Source organism: Bubalus kerabau, chromosome 18 (genome assembly GCF_029407905.1).
Source record: "Bubalus kerabau isolate K-KA32 ecotype Philippines breed swamp buffalo chromosome 18, PCC_UOA_SB_1v2, whole genome shotgun sequence".
Taxonomy (NCBI): domain Eukaryota; kingdom Metazoa; phylum Chordata; class Mammalia; order Artiodactyla; family Bovidae; genus Bubalus; species Bubalus kerabau.
The window spans coordinates 30,568,706-30,589,313 of record NC_073641.1 but is presented as its reverse complement, the minus strand read 5'-3'; the positions used below and the strand labels follow the sequence as shown (position 1 = coordinate 30,589,313).

At 39.5% G+C, this 20,608-nt stretch overlaps 1 protein-coding gene across 10 annotated transcripts in view; it reads right to left on the bottom strand.

Annotated features, from left to right (window-relative positions):
* Positions 1-20,608, bottom strand: part of EMB (embigin) — a 50,008-nt gene that overhangs the window by 12,910 nt on the left and 16,490 nt on the right. For 6 of the 10 annotated variants that reach the window (XM_055554644.1, XM_055554646.1, XM_055554641.1 and 3 more), the window contains 3 exons: positions 11,061-11,141; positions 10,763-10,952; positions 10,445-10,533 (listed from right to left, as the gene is read on the bottom strand). The exons of 1 other annotated variant lie outside the window; for it this stretch is intronic. In XM_055554644.1, the coding sequence (XP_055410619.1) occupies positions 10,445-10,533; positions 10,763-10,952; positions 11,061-11,141 (360 nt within the window). The remainder of the gene's footprint in view (positions 1-10,444; positions 10,534-10,762; positions 10,953-11,060; positions 11,142-20,608) is intronic. 3 more of the 10 variants (XM_055554640.1, XM_055554642.1, XM_055554643.1) reach the window with 3 other exon arrangements.

Below are 20,608 nucleotides of genomic sequence, written 5' to 3'. Positions count from 1 at the left end.
TTATATATGATTTTCTTTCTGTAGTTTTAGTTCTATATAAAATGAAATCAATGTACAGTATTTAGGATGGACCGTTGTAGTAGGTAGGTTCTTTGCACATTTAATGAGAGGAATAGTCAGTTCAGTTCAGTTCAGTTCAGTCACTCAGTCGTGTCGGACTCTTTGCGACCCCATGAATTGCAGCATGCGAGGCCTCCCTGTCCATCACCAACTCCCAGAGTTCACTTAAACTCATGTCCATCGAGGCGGTGATGCCATCCAGCCATCTCCTCCTCTGTCGTCCCCTTCTCCTCCTGCCCCCAATCCCTCCAAGGATCAGAGTAGGTAGGTAGTGCAATGTAATTGTCAGTAGTCTTGCCTGGAGAATCCCAGGGACGGGGAGCCTGGTGGGCTGCCGTTTATGGGGTCGCACAGAGTCGGACACGACTGAAGTGACTTAGCATAGCATAGCATAGAAAGAGAAGAAAAGTCTTCTATTATGAGCCTAATAACAGTTATAAATATTGTATTAAACTGTTACATACTTTGGATATGAAAGAAACTTGATGTTTTTCAAGTCTATTTTTTCGTCCCACCTACTAAATTGCTTTAGAACAAATATTTCTCTTAAAGTTTACCCTTAGATGGCACTTAAGTAAGGAGACAAAATTTTTAGGATTTAAAATTCTTAGTTCATACAAATTTATGAAAAGGGTTGGAGAAGGTGAGACGATGAGAAACAAACAGGAAATTTAAGAAAGAAAATGAGATTAAAAATTATTTCATGTTGTTTTGTTAAAAAAAAAAAAACACCTAATAGTCACTGTGATAATCTATTTCATAAAGTTAGAAACAGATGTCATTAGTAACAGACTAAAATTGAGTACTAAATGTAGAAAAATTAAGTTTTAAGGCTATGAATAACTTGGTATGTGTGTGCTAAGTCACTTTAGTCGTGTCCGACTCTTTGCAACCGTATGAACTCTAGCCCTCCAGGCTCCTCTGTCCATGGAATTCTCCAGGCAATACTGGAGTTGGTTGTCATTTCCTTCTCCAGAATAATTTGGTAAGAAAATTAAAACAGAACAACATAAGCAAAGCAATAAAGGTCAACCAGTAGCCTCCATGATGAAATCAATTCCTTCTGATGGACTTCAAGGCATGTATTAGAGAATGTACATTTATACTGGAGATAGAAACTTATCAACAAAGATGACTTTCGTTGATATTTTTTCTTTTACTAATTTTAGCAGGTTTTGTGTTTTGTTTTTCCTTTTTGTTGGTTTGCTAGCAGAGAGTATTTGAAATTATATGTACATTTTAATAATATTATGTTGACAAATTTTATATATATTGTTTGCTATTCATTATCCTATTTTTAGATTTTATTTTGGGGAAGGTCAGGGTGGAAAATGGAACGATCAATTTTAGTTGCTAAAATTAGGTTTCCAGATTAAATATATTTTCTAAATGCTCTTGGCTTTCTACTCCCCAAAGATAACAGCATTTTATGGATATGTGAATTATAAACATGAGGAAGGGGAAAATAATCATAATAACTAGAAAATAAATTCTGACTTCTATATCCACTTGTATGGGCTTCCCTGGTGGCTCAGATGGTAAAGAATCTGCCTGCAACGCAGGAGACCAGGGTTTGATCCCTGAATCGGGACGATCCCCTGGAGAAGGGAATGACAACCCACTCCAGTATTCTTGCCTAGAGAATTCCATGGACAGAGAAGCCTGGAGGGCTACAGTCTATGGAGTTGCAAAGAGTCAGACACAACTGAGCAACTAACACACACACACCACACACACACACACACACACACACACACTCCTCCACATAACCACTTGTATAGGGGATAAAAATAGGATTGGATTTCTTCACAGTTTGTCTTTAGGTGATGAATGTTATGGTGACGAATGTGGGAAGTCTTCCATTTTCCTTATGGTTTCACATGGGGCTAAATATAATTGCACACATCACCCTCTCCTTCCTCAGTAAATCTGCCCAGCGTAGTGTTGAATGTGGCACTGCTAAAAATAAAGAGATGCAAATGAGAAAGATATATCACCAGTGCAAATGGTCCAGCAATATTAAGATGGCAGAGCAATCTATAAGTCAATGATTACTGTACCTGTTATAACCAAGGAAACCTGTTTAGACAAGATGGAATGAGGTACAATTTTACATTAACCAAATGTGTGAACTGCCAATCATAATTTATAATCACCCCCACTAACAGTTTATGAGCACCTAGTGAGGTACCACTAGGGCGCTCCTGAGGAAGGAGAGACGTGAGACACATGTGACTGTTGTAACTGAGCTCATCCCAGTCACAAGAAACTGGTGAGCTGAGCTTGCCAGAGAATATTCTGAGCACTCCTTCTGAGAGCCTACTAGCGTCCCATATTCCCTTTCGGTCACCATGAGGCTGAGGGCCTTTAAGGGAAATGGGGTCATTATTTGTCCATTTCAAAGATCAGACCATGAGTGTTTGAATTAGTCAGCACAATGTGACGGTGATGTGACAAACGTAAGATTTAGATCCAGGAAATATCTGAGTTAGAATTATAGTTTCAGAGTCACTAGTGTTGAGGACATAGGCAGATTATACCCCCCGCTACGTAAAGAACTAAGTACAGGAACACAATGCATCACATTGCTCGGTGTAGAGCAGTTGCTGTGGTTTAGTTGCTAAGTCGTGTCCAACTCTTTTGCGACTCCATGGAATGTAGCCCACCAGGCTCCTCTGTCCATGGGATTTCTCAGGCAACAATAATTGGAGTGGGTTTCCATTTCCTTCCTCAAGGGATCTTGCTGACCCAGGGATCAAATCCACATCTCCTCTGCACTGGCAGGAGGATTCTTTACTGCTGAGCCACCAGGAAAGCCCTTGGTGTAGAATGAACACCACAAAATTCAAACTTTTGTTGTGTCCATGTAGTGGTACTGCTCTTATTAATAGAGCTTTCTTATAATTTATAACACCCATGGCCTTCCTACATTAGCCAGCTTAATGGTGTAGATTATTGTCATGTGCAAGAATGATTTCTAGGCCATGTGGAAGACAGAAAAAATAAAACACAGAATGAAAGGAGAACTGGAAATTCATCTGAATTCATTTCAGAACTTTAAGAATGTATAAAAACACCCCTGAATGAGGAAAAGCATTCAAACTGAGTCTTTTACAGAACACCCCGCTCACCTGAGAAAGGTGATTTAAATGATGGAAAATAAAAAATGAATTCACAGGGGACAAGGCCCAGAAGAATGATGAAACAGTACCTTCGAGATGCTGGCGTTGGTACCAATTCATCCTTTAATAATATTTACATTAAAAAATTTGCTGTGAAGCTGTAAAACAAATTCTACTGCTTGAAAAACTCATTCAAGTCCTTGGCTAACACAGATGAATAAGAGTTTGTTTGTATAAGAATTACAATTTAAGTATAAATTAGAACAATTTAAATCAGGGGACCTAATTACCTCTCCTTACCATAAAAAGAAATGAAATTGGTTAAAAGTTAAAAAGAAATTATTGTTTCCAGAACTATGTAGTATATGGAGCAGAAAGAATAAATGGAATAATAACTTTACATATTATTATAAAACCTAAGAATATAAAGGAAATGGCCCATTCAACACATACTGAATTTAACAAGGCAGAATAAAGCAAGTAATACTTTGATACACCGTGAGCTAAATTTTTAAATACTATACATGTGTCTTTTTATAATACAAGTAAAGAGGGTATCTCTCACGTAAGTGTTGTTACTAGATCATTTTTTTTATCCAGTTCAATTTCCTCTGTGGCTACTCCTCAGGGCCATCTGTAGGTCCAGACAGCACTCTAATAGAAGAACCCATACAAGAAAGGAGAAAGCAATGGTACCCCACTCCAGTACTCTTGCCTGGAAAATCCCATGGATGGAGGAGCCTGGAAGGCTGCAGGCCATGGAGTCGCTGAGGGTCGGACACGACTGAGCGACTTCACTTTCACTTTTCACTTTCATGCACTGGAGAAGGAAATGGCAACCTACTCCAGTGTTCTTGCCTGGAGAATCCCAGGGACGGGGGAGCCTGGTGGGCTGCCGTCTATGGGGTCGCACAGAGTCGGACACGACTGAAGTGACTTAGCCTTAGCCTAGCCATACAAGAAAACCAGAAGCAAAGCTAGCACCCAAAAGAAGACTGACTACACATACTGACATGAACATGAGAACTGTATTTTAAGTTCCTGAAAAATAAGACAATAACTTTAAACGTCACAATGTTAAAAGGTTTAATTTAGCCTGAACCAAAGAACATATTTTATTTCATTTTTCTTATGGTAGAGCCAGTTTCCTCAGGAGGCACTGGAGAATAAGACAACAGAAGTCTGGGGAGGGGCTGGACTGATTTCCCTGGTGACCTCGGTATTAAATTCCCTACTCTCATTCAACCCTCCAGTTTTTCAGTCCTAGATGGGGGGTGAGTCCTGGATGGGTCATATTCCAGGGCACAGATTGGGCCTTGTTTTCTAAGGCTAGGAATCTGGAGGTGTAAATAACTCAGCTTCATACTCAGCATGTTTTTTTCTGGTTTGGGAGGGTCTCTCCTCCTATCTCGGAGAAAGCAATGGTACCCCACTCCAGTACTCTTGCCTGGAAAATCCCATGGACAGAGGAGCCTGGTAGGCTGCAGTCCATGGGGTCGCTAAGAGTCGGACACGATTGAGTGACTTCACTTTCACTTTTCCCTTTCATGCATTGGAGAAGGAAATGGCAACCCACTCCAGTGTTCTTGCCTGGAGAATCCCAGGGACGGGGGAGCCTGGTGGGCTGCTGTCTATGGGGTCGCACAGAGTCGGACACGACTGAAGCGACTTAGCAGCAGCAGCAGCTCCTCCTATCTGGGGAAATAAGTACCAAATTGAGCTTGGACTGTGAAAGCCTAGGTGACTGTGCTTCGGTTTAAGGTTAGTAAGACCTAACTGAGAAAAAAGAAGCCACCCAAGGATTTCAGCAAGGTTTGTAGCCAGGTCTGGCCGATAATGAGATGTTATTTTTCTCTGGTGTCTCTTTTCTGTGTGTATTTCTATATTTGAGATTTTGCTGTGAAGAGGAACGACTGTGCCAGGTAAGAATGGAGTTATTCTTGGGTCTCCTGACAAAACACTATCAGCTCAGGAGCACTTTCCAATTGGACTCCATTCCAATATTCCCAAGAGCTGATGTGGTTTTACTACTAAATGGAGTATGAGAACACAGAAGCACTTTGAGGGATAAAGTCCTACCTGGAAAGATCAACTCTACTTTTGGAGAGGCCTCAATTAAAAGACTGGCTTCCCTGGTGGCTGAGAGTAAAAGAATCTGCCTGCCAATGCAAGAGACATGGGTTCAATCCCTGGGTCGGGAAGATTCCTTGGAGAAGAAAATGGCAACCCACTCCAGTATTGTTGCCTGGAAAATCCCATGGAGAGGAACCTGGCAGGCTACAGTCCATGGAATTGCAAAGAATCAGACACGACTGAGTGACTAAGCAACTACAGACCTGCAGATTAAGTAGTTTTGAGCTTGGTTAACATTGGGATTCTTTTCTGAAGCCACAAGGTTCCTTCCAAACCTCAGATGGAACAGAGCCACCCTTCTTGAGTTCCACATGGAGAGGTACAACATGTACATATTTGGTGCTTCTTTTTCATAGTGTAGCTCTGATACAGATATTTCTGGAGCCAAGCTAGGCTCACCTTAAAACAAGCACTGCTTTGAAGATAAACTGTGAAACTGGTTTGGTTGAGCACCAGTTAAGGGCACAGTTTCTGCTTTCCCAGCTTGTGGATCTCCCAGACACCTATCCTGCTTCTCAATTTCAGCATGCTTCTTTTTGGAAATTAATCAGGCCATGCTTCAGCATGGGAATGTGTGTTGAAATATGATCAAAATATTGAAATTCACCCACAAGCTAAGAATCAAAAGTGGAAGACAGGTAACATTTGAGATGGCAGAAGATACATTGGCCTGCAGTAAGCCTCTAAGAGGCACAGGTTTGGGAGGCACAACTGGTAGCTGAAGTGTGCTTTTCAAGAAAATCCTGGCTATTTTATGACGTTTGGGTGAGGAACACATGGGTATGCTATGAAAGCATCCCAGGTTAAATGTTAACTGCAGATAACTGGCAGTGACTGAGGGATACCACAGGGAAACAAAATTCACATTCTGTATTCTTTGCATCTCTTCTGTTTCCTTGATGATACCCTAAACTAAAAGCCAAATAATATTAATCACTGCTCTGGTATGCTTTCTTTGGCTGATAAGAGTGATGTGCATCCAAATTAGAAAAGGCACTATACTCAGGGAACACTGATTTGTTCAAACTTCTAGAGGTAACAGCTGGTTCTGGGCTTCTGCTTATGTTTAGAAATATTTACGAATAGAAGGACAGTGTTAGAGCATTCTAATGTGTCCTGTTGACTTTATGGAACTCTGGATAAAGTAGGACACACACTCTTTGAGTTGAAAGAATTCAACTTTTAAGATAGTAAATTTGCTGATTCAGACGTGTCAAGGAAGGTAAGGTCTAGGAACCACTTAGTGGAAGTGAAAGCCCTATGGAGTTGTAAGCTTAGAGATTTCTATTTGCACATTTGTGGACTAGAAAACATCAGCCTGTGTCACTTTTGGCTCAAGGACGTTTAGGTGTTATTGAATTAGAAAAAGATTCTCCCATGTAGTCAAAGCCAGCTAACTAGCATTCTATTAATACACTATACACTTCTATCAATACACTTTGAAGATGAAGTTCCAACTGTTTCTATTATTCTGTTCTTCCCTACTTTGACTTGTTGGATGCTCCCAGGTAAGGACAGATGGCTGGGAGAAGAGAGATTTCTTGGTACTATCAAAATCTCACTGTTTCTTCTAAGTTCTTTGTCCTATTACTTATTCTTTACCAACAAAATTTCTGCATCTTGGTACTAAGAACTTTTAACACTGATTGTTATTATAGACATGTTCAGTATCCACTTTAGAATATTTCACCTTCTGCTGAAAAACATGGTAGACCATCACTGCTCTTTCTCGGTGAAAGGTAGTCACTGACATATTAGCAGTTGCAAGCTTCAGGTGTGACCTTTGCTTTCTCCCTGTACTGTCACCAACAGACAAACACACAGTCAGCAGGTTTTTTTCACAACATACTAATCAGGGATGTTCAGGTTTTTTATAATCTTGTAGTACAGTCAAAGATGGAGAAGCTCTATAGAGTTAGTAAAAACAAGACCTGGAACTGACTGCTGCTCAGATCATGAGCTCCTTATTGCAAAATTCAGGCTTAAATTGAAGAAAGTAGGGAAAACCACTAGGCCATTCAGGGATGAGCTAAATCAAATCCCTATGACTATACAGTGGAGGTGACAAATAGGTTCAAGGGATTAGATCTGGTAGACAGAGAGCCTGAAGAACTATGGATGGAGGTTTGTAACATTGTACAGGAGGCAGTGACCAAAACCATCACAAAGAAAACGAAATCCAAAAAGGCAAAATGGGTGTCTGAGGAGGCCTGACAAATAGCTGAGGAAAGAGGAGAAGTGAAAGGCAAAGGAGTAAGGTGAAAGATATATCCATCTGAATGCAGCGTTCCAAAGAACAGCAAGGAAAAATAAGAAGGCCTTCTTAAAAGAACAATGCAAAGAAACAGAGGAAAACAATAGAATGGGAAAGATGGGAGATCTCTCTTCAAGAGCATCGGAGATCTCAAGGGAACATTTCATGCAAGGATCATGATAAAGGACAGAAACAGTAAGAACCTAACAAAGCAAAAGAGATTAAGAACAGGTGGCAAGAATACACAAAAGAACTTTACAGATAAGGTCTTACTAACACAGATAACCAGGATGGTATAGTCACTCACCTAGAGCCTGACATCCTGGAGTCTGAAGTCAAGTGGGCCTTAGCAGGAATTACTAATTTTAATTAGAAAAGACCTTGATGCTTAGAAAGACTGAAGGCAAGAGGAGAAGGAAGCAGCAGAGGATGAGAGGGTGAGATGGCATCACCAACTCAATGTACATGAATTTGACCAAACTCCAGGAGACAGTGGAGAACAAAGGAGCCTGGTGTGCTGCAATCGGTGGGGTCACAGAGAGTTGGACACGACTTACTGACTGAAAAACAACAGTAATAAATCAACCAATTCCCATAAAAGGAGAAAAAGGGACTTTGCTGATAAACTGTTTGGAAGTCTCAGGCACATGCACTCCAGTTGACTCATGTAGCAGAATTTGGTGGGGGGCGGTGCTCAATTAGAGGATAAAATAGGCTCAAATAGAGGATAAAATGGGCTTTTCATCTACACTCAATTGAAAAGATAACCTTTCTTAGGAAAAGTCATAAACAATCCACATGGAAAAATAGTAATACAGGATATTTGTAAAAAATATACACTAGTCTAGAAGTCTTATAAGATCTAAACAACCATAATATGAATTATTCTCAAATGCTGTTAAATTATCCTCAAATGAAATAATTCCTCCAAGTAATAGTCACCTTAAATAAACAGAATTATTTTACCAACAAGAATCTGGAAGGGCCCAAATTATTAATTATATAAAATCTTTAAGATATAGAACACACTTAAAAGTTACACTGTTAAGTGGGCATTTAAAACTAATAAACTGAAAATAAACTGTTTCAAGAAATCTATCAAAAGCAAAAAAGTAAATATTCAGTGGCTCTTTGTATTCCTCAAGAACTTGATTTCAAACTTAGACCTTATGTAGGTGCTTCTAACAAAAGCCAGCATCAGCCTAGTTAATCAAAACAGATATAAATCAAGAGGCCTTCTTTAAGACTGGCATTAAATTTATTAGTGTTAAAGTGTTAGTCACTCAGTCATGTCTGACTCTGCCACCCTATGGACTGTAGCCTACCAGGCTCCTCTGTGCGTGGAATTCTCCAGGCAAGAATTCTGGAATGGGTAGCCATTCTCTTCTCCAGGGACCTTCCCAACCCAGGGATGATCAAACCAGGGTCTTCTGCATTGCAGGCATATTCTTTACTGTCTGAGCCACCAGGGAAGTCCCCAAAACATGGTACATTGTAAATGAAAATGCTTCTCTTCACATTAGAGGCCAGAATGATCAGTTCCAAGTAGTAATGTAAGTAATTTATTATGAGTGCTAGTAAGAAAAAATGAATTTAATATTCAAACTTTGAACAGGTATGACAGTACATACTTCGAGAAAACCGTGCTATTTAGAAGAAGAGAAAAAGCAATTTTTAAAGCTGAATCTCCTGGAGGCACTTTGAGCCTCAAGATTTGATAGGCATTTCCTCAAGACCTTTAGCCTTTCTTTATGCATTTAAAGGAGACACAATAAATTGTTTACTAGGGTTGTGTGTGTGTCCACAAGTTTAGTATCTGTTAGCTCATTAGAATGGTTTCAGGGGGCAGAGAAAAAGACTGGGGAAAGAAAGGAAAAGAGAAAGGAAGAAAAGAAATAAGGGAAGGAAATTTATATGACGTATCTAACATTCACTAGGTTAAATTAGGCAAATAGAGGAAAGATGGTTAAAAGAGAACATCCATGATCAAAATAATCAAAAGATGATAACAGATTCTGCCTTTGCAAAGACCAAAGTGCATAAATACAGGATTTATTATATTTATTCAGTAGGAACATATACTAAACCACCTGAAGGAAATGAGTCTGCTTGCAGAGGGACTACAGGGGGGCATGAGTGAGGCAACGATCTGAAATCATGGCAATGACGGAGCAGGCCATCCTGCTGTTGATAGGACTCTGGGGACAGTATACTTTGTCAGAGCAGCTAGCTGTTAATATCATAAAATATGATTTTTTTGTGAAGATAATTACCCAATTTGAACAACTAGTCTATATTATGAGATTAAGACCTTTAAAATTTTGGTTTAATGGTGGCAAGAGTAAAATACTTTGACTTGTTTTTTTGTTTTTTTTTTTTTTTTCCCATGGGGGAGAGCTGTGGATTACAGTCTAGGGTTTGGCCTTATTTGATTAAATCAAAAGCAGGCAACCTTTATGCATCCTCGTATTATTTTTAAATCTTATAGGTCCCTAAAATCTCAAGTCCTAGGGCCACTGATACAGAACACCAAAAGCATAATCTCACAGGTTAGGAGTGCAATAACTCAGACACCCAGAAGAATATTATGAAAGCTCCGGGTTTAGAGAGCTAAATAAATAAATACATTCAAAAGAGTGCTACAAGAAATGTATAAATGACCTGGCAGCCTGGTCTTTCAAACTAAAACCTGTATTTTCAACCGGGAAGGCACTGGGAAACTCCATTTTCAATATCACCACTTATAATTCCACAGAAAGCATATGATGACTTTCTTAGTATTGTAATAATCATTTTAAAATTTGAGGATTCAGAATTCTATGAGTATAATGCTAGATTACTTAAAGTTATTACTCTATAAATGGTTAGTACTGACCTTTCAAATTAAATGTGCCCCTTTGTTGCTTTTTCTCACCAAAGAAACAAGAATAGCTTCCCATCTGTTTGCTGTTAATGACGGCGACCCTAAAGATAATTTATGTTATTAATACAGGCTTAGTTCTCAAAAATGCTTCTTAATGAAAACCAAAAGACTCAGCCTTTAGTCAAAATTTTAAAAAAGAAACAATTCTGTAAATATGCAAATTAGAGTATTAGCATAACATTCAAGCGACAGCAAAGGAAAGAATGCTCAGTCAGCAAAAGTATCTAGAATTTAACCGATTTCATACAGGTTAAAATCGTGTATACTCACCTATATTGGGTATACAGGATACCTCCCGTTGCATTGACGAGATAATTATCCTCAAGTAGTTTATCACCTTTTTTCCAAGTCACATTTACTGAATTCAAATCTCCAGATGGTGTGAATTGGCATATGAGTTCTACATTAGAAGGTCTTTCTAAAGTGATATTTTTTTCTACTGGTATATTGGAGTGTTCTACTAGCCACAAAATAAAACAAACGAAAAAAGATGTACAAGTTACATTTAGGGAAAATTCAACATATAAAAAGTTTAAATAATCAACAATAGTGCTATATCTACAGTTACCTAATGTAACATTCCTTTGAAGCATTATTCCTCTGTCAACACAGATTTGGTTCCCTTTATTATTTTCTTTGATAGGCAAAGCTGAAAAAAAAAGGTTTGTTGCAACAGTAATAGAATCACAAAAGCCTAACTCTAAGATCTTAATCTACTCAAACTCTTGCTAGCTGACAAGGATATAGGGGGAAGAGTTCTATTTAAAGAAGTGCCATATGCTCCTGACGGGGTAGAAACAGTACAACTGGAAACACAAAAACTAGTGGGAACAGATGGAGAAGGCAATGGCACCCCACTCCAGTACTCTTGCCTGCAAAATCCCATGGACAGAGGAGCCTGGTAGGCTGCAGTTAGTGGAGTCGCTAAGAGTCTGACACGACTGAGCGACTTCACTTTCACTTTTCACTTTCATGCATTGGAGAAGGAAATGGCAACCCACTCCAGTGTTTTTGCCTGGAGAATCCCAGGGACAAAGGAGCTTGGTGGGCTGCTGTCTATGGGGTCACACAGAGTCAGACACGACTGAAGTGACTTAGCAGCAGCGGGAACAGAAAGGAGTGACTGTTGTAACTCCTTTTACTGATCATGCTATTGGTAGTTACTACAAGAATGTTTTGTGAATATACTTTGTATGATATACTAATTCTCTCATTCCCAGTTTTCTGAAATCCGTAAGAACTTGTAGGAATGGGATAAAGATGCAGTTGTGAGACAGAAGAATTTAAATAAACATCCTGCAATTCTGAGTTTTCACTGCATTTGAAATACCAGTAAAACGCCATTAGGTGATATATCTATATATAAATAGGAAGATATAAACATTTATATATCAAACTTTAGGAAGATACATAGAGCCGACTTATTAAAATTTTGAACAGTGGTAAATTAAAAACAAAAATCAAGTACGCACACTGCTCTTTCTATACTAATTGTACCACTGGTAACCAAATAAGAAAGAAGGATAACTTTCTCTTTATAGAATTTCAACAAATAAATGCAGAAATCACAGGAACAGGCATTCTGCATCAACCGCTGCAATCATCTCAACAACAGAATTGTGTGTCTGCTGAGGAGGAACACCACATTACCTAAGAATTAAGTTTGTCCAAAAAAAAAAAAAGTAAAGTGGAAGGGAGGCCTAAAACTAAGTCTCTCAATCCAATTACTAGTTTTTGGGAAATACAGAGAATAGAAAAACATTTTAAAACATGCATTTTTAAAAAAGTAAAATAAATTATAATATTTAGGGATGTACACCTAAGTGATAAAACAATTTTAAAAAGCACGGAAGAGACTATACAAAAATCAGACCAGGGATGCTTACTTCTACTGGGAAGGAAAGGGCTGGGTTTGGGAGAGGACATTGCTTTATAGAAACACATTTTCCATCTCATGTTCAATAGTATAGTATCATTAAAAGCGTAATACAGAGCCACAATGTAGAAAGAAAAAAAACTGAATTTAAAACACCATAACATCACTCTTAATTACATTTAAAACTTTACAAAAATGCTTCCTTAAGCAATGGCTGGTGCAAAGTTTTTCGAACAGTGAAGTACAGCTAGTGTGAAGCGCTTTGTGAGCGAGCACATGCTTGAAATGACTACCCATGTAATTCCAAAACTGCTGAGTTGAATTTTATGCCCAAAAAGCAAAACAAAACAAAACTCCTAGGTATGGAAAGACCTTAACAAAATCCAATTATACAGGAGAAAAAAATATGAGTCAGGTAAAACTGAAGGGATTTATACATTTCAGCAGATGTACATGCACAAATTATACCAGGTACTAATAACAGGAGAAAATGTTTATAGATCTGCTGTATTTGGTCCTGAGCTTCTGTTTTCTGTAAATTTTCCTCGCTCTAGGACAGCCATAAATCTTAGACCTGTCTGTCAAAGAAATCTACTTCTTCCTAAGAGTCTCTGTCTTCACCCACACCCTCATTTCAATATAGAATATTCTATCCTACCACATTACAGAAAGTGCTTTCTCTTGGGTTAAAAATGGCCTATTTAACCTGATGACTTCTTTTCCAAGCTCGTTTTTGTCTGATGTCTTCGAAACATCAGATGTTGCCAGAGACTACTTCTACGTGCTCAGTCATATCCAACTCTTTGCGACCCTATGGACTGTAGCCCACCAGGCTCCTCTGTCCATGGGGATTCTCCAAGCAAGAATATTGGAGTGGATTGCCATACCCTCCTCCAGGGGATCTTCCCAACTCAGGGATCGAAATCAAGTCTCCCACATTGCAGATGGATTCTTTACCATCTGAACCACCAGGGAAGCCCCACTCCTCAAAATTCCCTTTGTGTGCTCAGTCACTAACTCATGTCCAACTCTTTGGGACCTCATGGTCTATAACCCACCAGGCTCCTCTGTCCATGGTATTCTCCAGACAAGAATACTGGAATGAGTTGCCACTTCCTTCTCCATGGGATCTTCCTGACCCAGGGATCCAAACCAGTGTCTCCTGTATCTCCTGCATTGGCAGGAGGATTCTTTACCACTGAGCCACCTGGGAAAACCAAAATTCCCTTAACTTTGCTCTTGTTTCACAATCCTAACATTGTGAAAATGTGTACATTAATTAATGTGTACATTAATTCTTCCAATTACCCCTAAATGTTGGTCTCCCTTGGGACTTTGCTCTCTAGTCTTTTTACTTTTCAACTTGACCTTCCCATGTTGGACTCAATTATTATTTCTAATATCCTTTATTTGTAAAACTGTTGGCTCCATTCAAGACTTTCTTCCTGACCTCCAGGCCCACAGCTCCAGCTGTCTACTGAGCATCTAAATCTAGATATCCCAAATGTTCTTCAATTTCAAAAGGGCCAAGGGAGATGCATTAGCCTTCTCTTCTCCTGACCCCTAAGAAAATCACATCCAGTAGAATTCAATTGATTTTTATCTCTGAAATGTCAGATTTGCCCAGTTGTCTCTAACCCCCTTACTTAGGGGCTTTGATGAGATTGAGAACACGCTACCCCCAAAATATGGCACCTTGGTATACTAACTATCTTAAGCTGAAGGAGTTTGTGAAAATAGCAGAAGCAGGAAGGTCACTGGCATTCCCCTTGCCCACCTCTCCTGAAACAGCTCATAAAATCCTGATGCAGAGGTGCCCTCTCTGTACCTGGGGGAAAGGAGCATCTTTAACTCCAAAGACAAAGGGACACATAGAAGAATTCTAACAACAGGATTTTCTAAAATTCTCCCAGTTTATCACATGTATCTCATACTCTCTATCATATTCCCTACAACTATTCACTTTTCATCAAGCCTAGCATAAAAATATGCAGATTTAACTGTTTCCTTGGGTCTTCATTTCCTTATGAAGGATGTGTGTCACATAAAACTTACATTAAATTAATATTCATGCTTTTCTCCTATTAATCTATTTTTTCAGTTTAATTTTCAGACCCAGTCAGGGACCCCCTAAGAGGGTCCAGGAAAACCTTCTCCTCCCCTACACTTTCATTATCTTTCACCAGGACCAGAAAAATGATTTCCTAACTTCTCTTGACTACAGTTCCTCTTCTGCTTGTTCTCTATAACAACAAAAAAGTTGTCCTTCTAAAGCAAAACTTGGATTATTTATCTGCTCTGATTAGATACCTTTCATTTGCCAAAAAAAAGGGGGGGTATTCTTTTTCTTTTAATCATAGAAGGGACACTTACCATGAGACCTTCCATCTCATCTGTAGGCACAGTATAGAACTGACTCATCTTGCGTAACTGAAACTTAGTACATTTGACTAATACCTCCCCATTTCCCCCTCCCACTAGCCTCTGGCAACTACCACTATATTCTTGCTTCCATGAAACTGTCAGTCACTCACTTGTGTCTGACTCTTTGTGATCCCATGGATTGAAGCCCACCATGCTCGTCTGTCCATGGAATTCTCCAGGCAAGAATACAGAGGTGGGTAGCCATTCTCTTCTCCAGGGGATCTTCTCAACTTAGGGCTCAAACCTGGGTCTCCTGCATTACAGGTGGATTCTTTACCATCTGAGCCACCAGGGAAGCCCTTGCTTCTTTGAATTTGACTATTTTGGATACCTCATATCACAACAGCCAAGATACAGAAACACTCCATCCATCCATCAGTGATGAACAGACAAAAACAATGGGGTATATACAAACAGTGACACATCACTCAGCCTTAAAAAAAGAAGGTAATTCATTCAGCAACAGTATACAGCAACATTGATGAACTCTAAGGATACCATGCCCATGGACACCACACCATGTGAAATAAGGCAGCCACAGGACAAACACTACACAATTCCACACATATGGAGGGGTCTGCGTCTCTGTAGTCTCTGCTCATAGCAGTCACAGCCTTTGCTGGTACTGCATGGCTCCTCAGAAGACTGAACTGGTTTGGTTTATTCCCCTCCTTCATTTCTGAAAGGAAAGCTTAGTTTGTAAAGAAAGTCTCAGGAAGTCAAAATGTCTAGGACACGTGGCAGACATGAGCATGGTGGACATGCGGACATGCACCATCACTCAAATCTCCAAAACACCCTTTCATATCTGACAAAACTCTGCTTTAGGGATAAAGTCTTTGTGGACATCTGTGAATCTCTTTCCCAGGTCTGAGTTGAGTTTATTCCTGCTGAATGCTGCTCAGCCCAAGTCTTAACTTCTGCAGGGTTCCCCTGTTCAGAGCGAAGAGAGCTGGGCCTTGCTGCAGGGCAAGAGATGCTCAAGGTCAGAGAACCCAGAAAAGGCTACTTGACTCTTGCATTCTATCTTTGGCCCCTCTTAAGGCTGATGACAAACTTTTCCGGGGAGAACTGGCAGAGAGATGAGTGCCATTATCACTCCTAGCGGGAAGCAGTGTAGAGGTATTTATGTTCCAGAAGGTGGTTCCAGGGCACCACGCTCTTCTCGGTGATGCGGTTAACTGGAGCCTCCCAACATAGCAGGAAGTTAGAATATGAATCATTCCCCCATTTCACAAGAGAGCGGCCTGATGTCAGGGGCTCTTGTAGGGGGAGGGCAAAACAAAGTGTACTGGACACTTCAATTTCCCCATTGATAAAATGGGACAATATATATTTTACGAGACAGTAGAAAGAATTAAATGAGCTATCATGAAAAAGTAGTAGTCATATAACATAGTAATTGCTGAATAATTACCCACTTCTTTCCTCTCACCATTTATCTCACTGGGGGTTATAACAAAGTTATCATGTATGTTGCTGAAAGTTATATATTAATTATATCATTTAATCCTCACAGCAGTTCCACAGGGTTAAGTGCCATTATTCTCTCACTATTTCATGGATGAGGAAGCTAAAGCCAGCAGAGTTTGACTATCTTGCCCAAAATCAAGCATAAATTTAATAATAGCAGAAAATCTCAAACTTAGGTGTGGCTGAGTCCAGATTCTTATAACCAATAAATAGTATATCCCAGCTCTCAAAGATGTGAAATGCTCATAACAATGGAAATAACTTCATCACTTTCAAACTACTGAACCAAGATTTTAAATGAAAGAAAACATTAATAGAAGATGAAACAAATTTATAACATAGCAATATATTTCTTCTGCTTGCTCCTCAGAAGAAAAGCTGTGACAAACCTAGACAGTGTATTAAAAAGCAGAGACATCACTTTGCCAACAAAGGTCCATATAGTCAAAGCTATGGTTTTTTTCAGTAGTCATGTACGGATGTGAGAACTGTACCATAAAGAAGGCTGAGCACTGAAAAACTGATGCTTTTGAATTGTGCTGGAGAAGACTCTTGAGAGTCCCTTGGACAGAAAGGATCAAACCAGTCAATCCTAAAAGAAATCAACCTTCAATATTCATTGAAAGGACAGATGCTGAAACTGAAGCTCCAATACTTTGGCCACCTGATGGGAAGAGCCAAGTCATTGGGAAAGACACTGCTGATGGGAAAGACTGAGGGCAGGAGGAGAAGAGGGCAACAGAGGATGAGATGGTTGGATGGCATCATTGACTCAATGGACATGAGTTTGAACAAACTCCGGGAGATAGTAAAGGACAGGGAAGCCTGGCATGCTGCAGTGCATGGGGTAGCAAAGAGTCGGACACAACTGAGCAACAACAACAAAGCAATACAGCAGTGTGTTACTAGATGAATGATGTGATTAACATTTTTAATTAAAAATTCTTTTCTTCTCCAGTTTGAGACATAATTGCCATATAACACTATAATAAGTTTACAGTATAATGTTCTGATTTATGTACATTATGAAATGATGACCATAAATGTTTAAGGGACATCCATCACCTTATACAGATAGAAAATAAAATGAAAAAGAAAAAATATTTTACCTTGATCAACATATTTTAAACATTTATACTTTCAACTAAATGCTTCCATTAAAACTGCAGTGTAGTCTTTCTTCTTGCCAAGTCACTCTCCAAGCCTTAACTGTTATCTCACTGCTTTTTATATATGCTAGTGTTTCTGCAGCCTGATTTCCTTCCCGTGAAGAAATCACAAGCATTAAAAACATGTAAAAAGTTTTATCTCTAACATGAAAATATTTTTGGTTAGCAAAAAAATAGTCTGTCTATTTAACTCAATGGACAATGTGTCAACTTCCCCAAAACTCCACAAGCGCAATGCATTTCGGCTGTTTTACTGTGTTATAAAAGCATCCATGACATCTACATCTCTCAAACCATACTCATTTGCTCAGTTCCTGAATTATATTTTTAAAAAGAATGTTCTTTAATTCAGAGTAATTTACCTCTGTCCCAATACAGTCTTAACATTTTAAACGTATATGAACCTTTCTCAACATAAAAAAAAAAATTGCATAAAAAATTGGCAAAGGACCTGAAAAGAAACTTTTCCAAAGAAGGCATACAGATGGTCAACATGCACATGAAGAGATGCTCAACATCACTAATCATAAAGGGGCATGCACATCAAAAGCACAGTGAGATATCACACCTATCAAAACGGCTATTACCCAAAAGACAACAAATAGCAAGTACTGATAAGAATGTGGGGAAAAGGGAACCCTTGCGCACTATTGGTGGACACGTGAAGTGGTGCACCCATTATGGAAAACACTATGGAGGTTTCTCAAAAAATTAAATATAGAAACACCATACAATCCAGAAACTCCGTTCCTGGGTATTTATTCAAAAAAAACCAGAAGCATTAATTCTAAAAGATATATGCACCCCTATAGCCGCTGCAGCATTATTTACAATAGCCAAGATATGGAAGCACCCTAAGTGCCCAATAAGAGATGATTGATAAAGAAGATGTAATCTACACACGCACACACCCACACAGGAATGTTACTCAGCCATAAAAAAAACAAAAAAAATGAAATCTTGCCATTTTGCAACAACATGAATGACTTAGAGGGTATTATGCAAACCAAAGTAAGTTAAAACAAGACAGTTCCATTTGCAACACGAATGACCTAGAGGGTATTATGCAAACCAAAATATGTCAGAGAAAGAAAATTACTAAATGATTCCACTTCTATATGGCATATAAAAAGCAGAACAACTGAACAAACACAACCAACCAGAAACATAGTCACAGAAACAGAGAACAAACATATGGTTGCCAGAGGGGAGGTGGGTAGAGGGTTGAGAAAAATAGGTGAGAGAGAATAGGAGGTATAAACTTTCTTACAAAATACAGAAGTCACAGATGAGAAATATACAGTGTGGGGAATATAGCCAATAATAATGTAACATCTTTATATGGTTACAGATGGTGTAGACTTAACTAGACTTATAGTGTTGATCATTTTGAAATATAGAGAAATATATAATCCCTGTAATATGCACCAGGAACTAAAATAGTGTTGTAGTGTTATACTTTAAAAACAAACAAACTCATAGAAAAAGGTATCAGACCTGTGATGACCAGAGGCGGGGGTCTGGGGAAGGGAAACAGGATGGTGGCCAAAAGGTACAAACTTCCAATTATAAGATAGATAAGTACTAGGGATGTAATGTACTTCTTGCTTCTTCTGTCTGCCCTCTGTTGGATGAGGGTAAGAGGCTTGTGCAAGCTTCATGATGGGAGGGACTGCCTGTGGGGAAAACTGGGTCTTGCTCCGATGGGTAGGGCCCTGCTCAGTAAATCTTTAATCCTAGGTAGAGCAGTGCTCCCTTGCTGTTAGTTGTTTGGCCTGAGACGACCCAGTCCTGGAGTCTACAGGCTCTGTGGTAGAGCTAATGTTGACCACCAAGGGGACTTATGCCAACACGTGCCTTCCAGGATTGGTGCTGCCAGTGTCCCGGTCCCCACAGCAGGCCACTGCTAACCCATGACTCCACAAGAGACCCTCAAACACACACAGGCAGGTCTAGTTCAGTCTCCCGAGGGGTCACTGCCCCTTTCCCCCTGGGGCCCCTGCACAAGGTTTTGTTTGTGCCCTCAAAGAGTTTCTGCTTCCCTGCATCCCATGGAAGTCCTATAATCAAATCTAGCTGGCCTTCAGAGTCAGATTCTTTGGGGATTCCCAGTCCCTTTGCTGTATCCCCAGGTTGGGAAGTCTGATGTGGAGCCTAGAACCTTCATAACATTGTGAGAAATTCTTTGGCATTACTGTTCTCCAGTTTGTGGTTTGCCTACCCAGCGAATATGGGATTTGATTTTAATGTGATTGTGCCCTCCTACTGTCCTGCAGATCAAAAAGCAACAGTTAGAACCAGATATGGAACAATGAACCGGGTTCAAAATTGGGAAAGGAGTATGTCAAGGCTATATATCGTCACCCGGCTTATTTAACTTAAATGCAGAGTGCATCATGCGAAATGCTGGGTTGAATGAATCACAAGCTGGAATCAAGATTTCCAAGAGAATTATCAACAACCTCAGATAGGCAGATGATACCATTCAAATAGCAGAATGTGAGGAACTAAAGAGACTCTTGATGAGGGTGAAAGAGGAGACTGAAAAAGCAGGTTTGAAACTCAACATTCAAAAAACTAAGATCATAGAAACTGGTCCTATCACATCACAGCAAATAGATGGAGGAAAAGTGGAAATAGTAACAGATTTCATTTTCTTGGGCTCCAAAATCACTGCAATTAGTGACTGAAGCCATAAAATTAAAAGACACTTGTCCTTGGAAAAAAACAATGGCAAACATAGACAGCATATTAAAAAGCAGAGATATTACTTTGCCAACGAAGTCCATATAGTCAAAACTATGACTTTTCCAATCACGTACAGATGTGAGAGTTGGACCATAAAAAGCACTGAGTGCTGAACAATTGATGCTTTTGAATTGTGGTGCTGGAGAAGACTCTTGAAAGTCCCTGGGACAACAAGGAGATCAAACCATTCAATCCTAAAGAACATCAACCCTAAATATTCATTGGAAGGACTGATGCTAGAGCTGAAGCTCCAATACTCTGGCCATTTGATGTGAAGAGCAGAATCATTGGAAAAGACTCTCATGCAAGGAAAGATTGAGGGCAAGAGAAGAAGGGGATGACAGAAGATGAGATGGTTGGATGGCATCACTGACTCAATGGACATGAGTTTGAGCAAACTCCGGGAGATAGTGAACAACAGGGAAG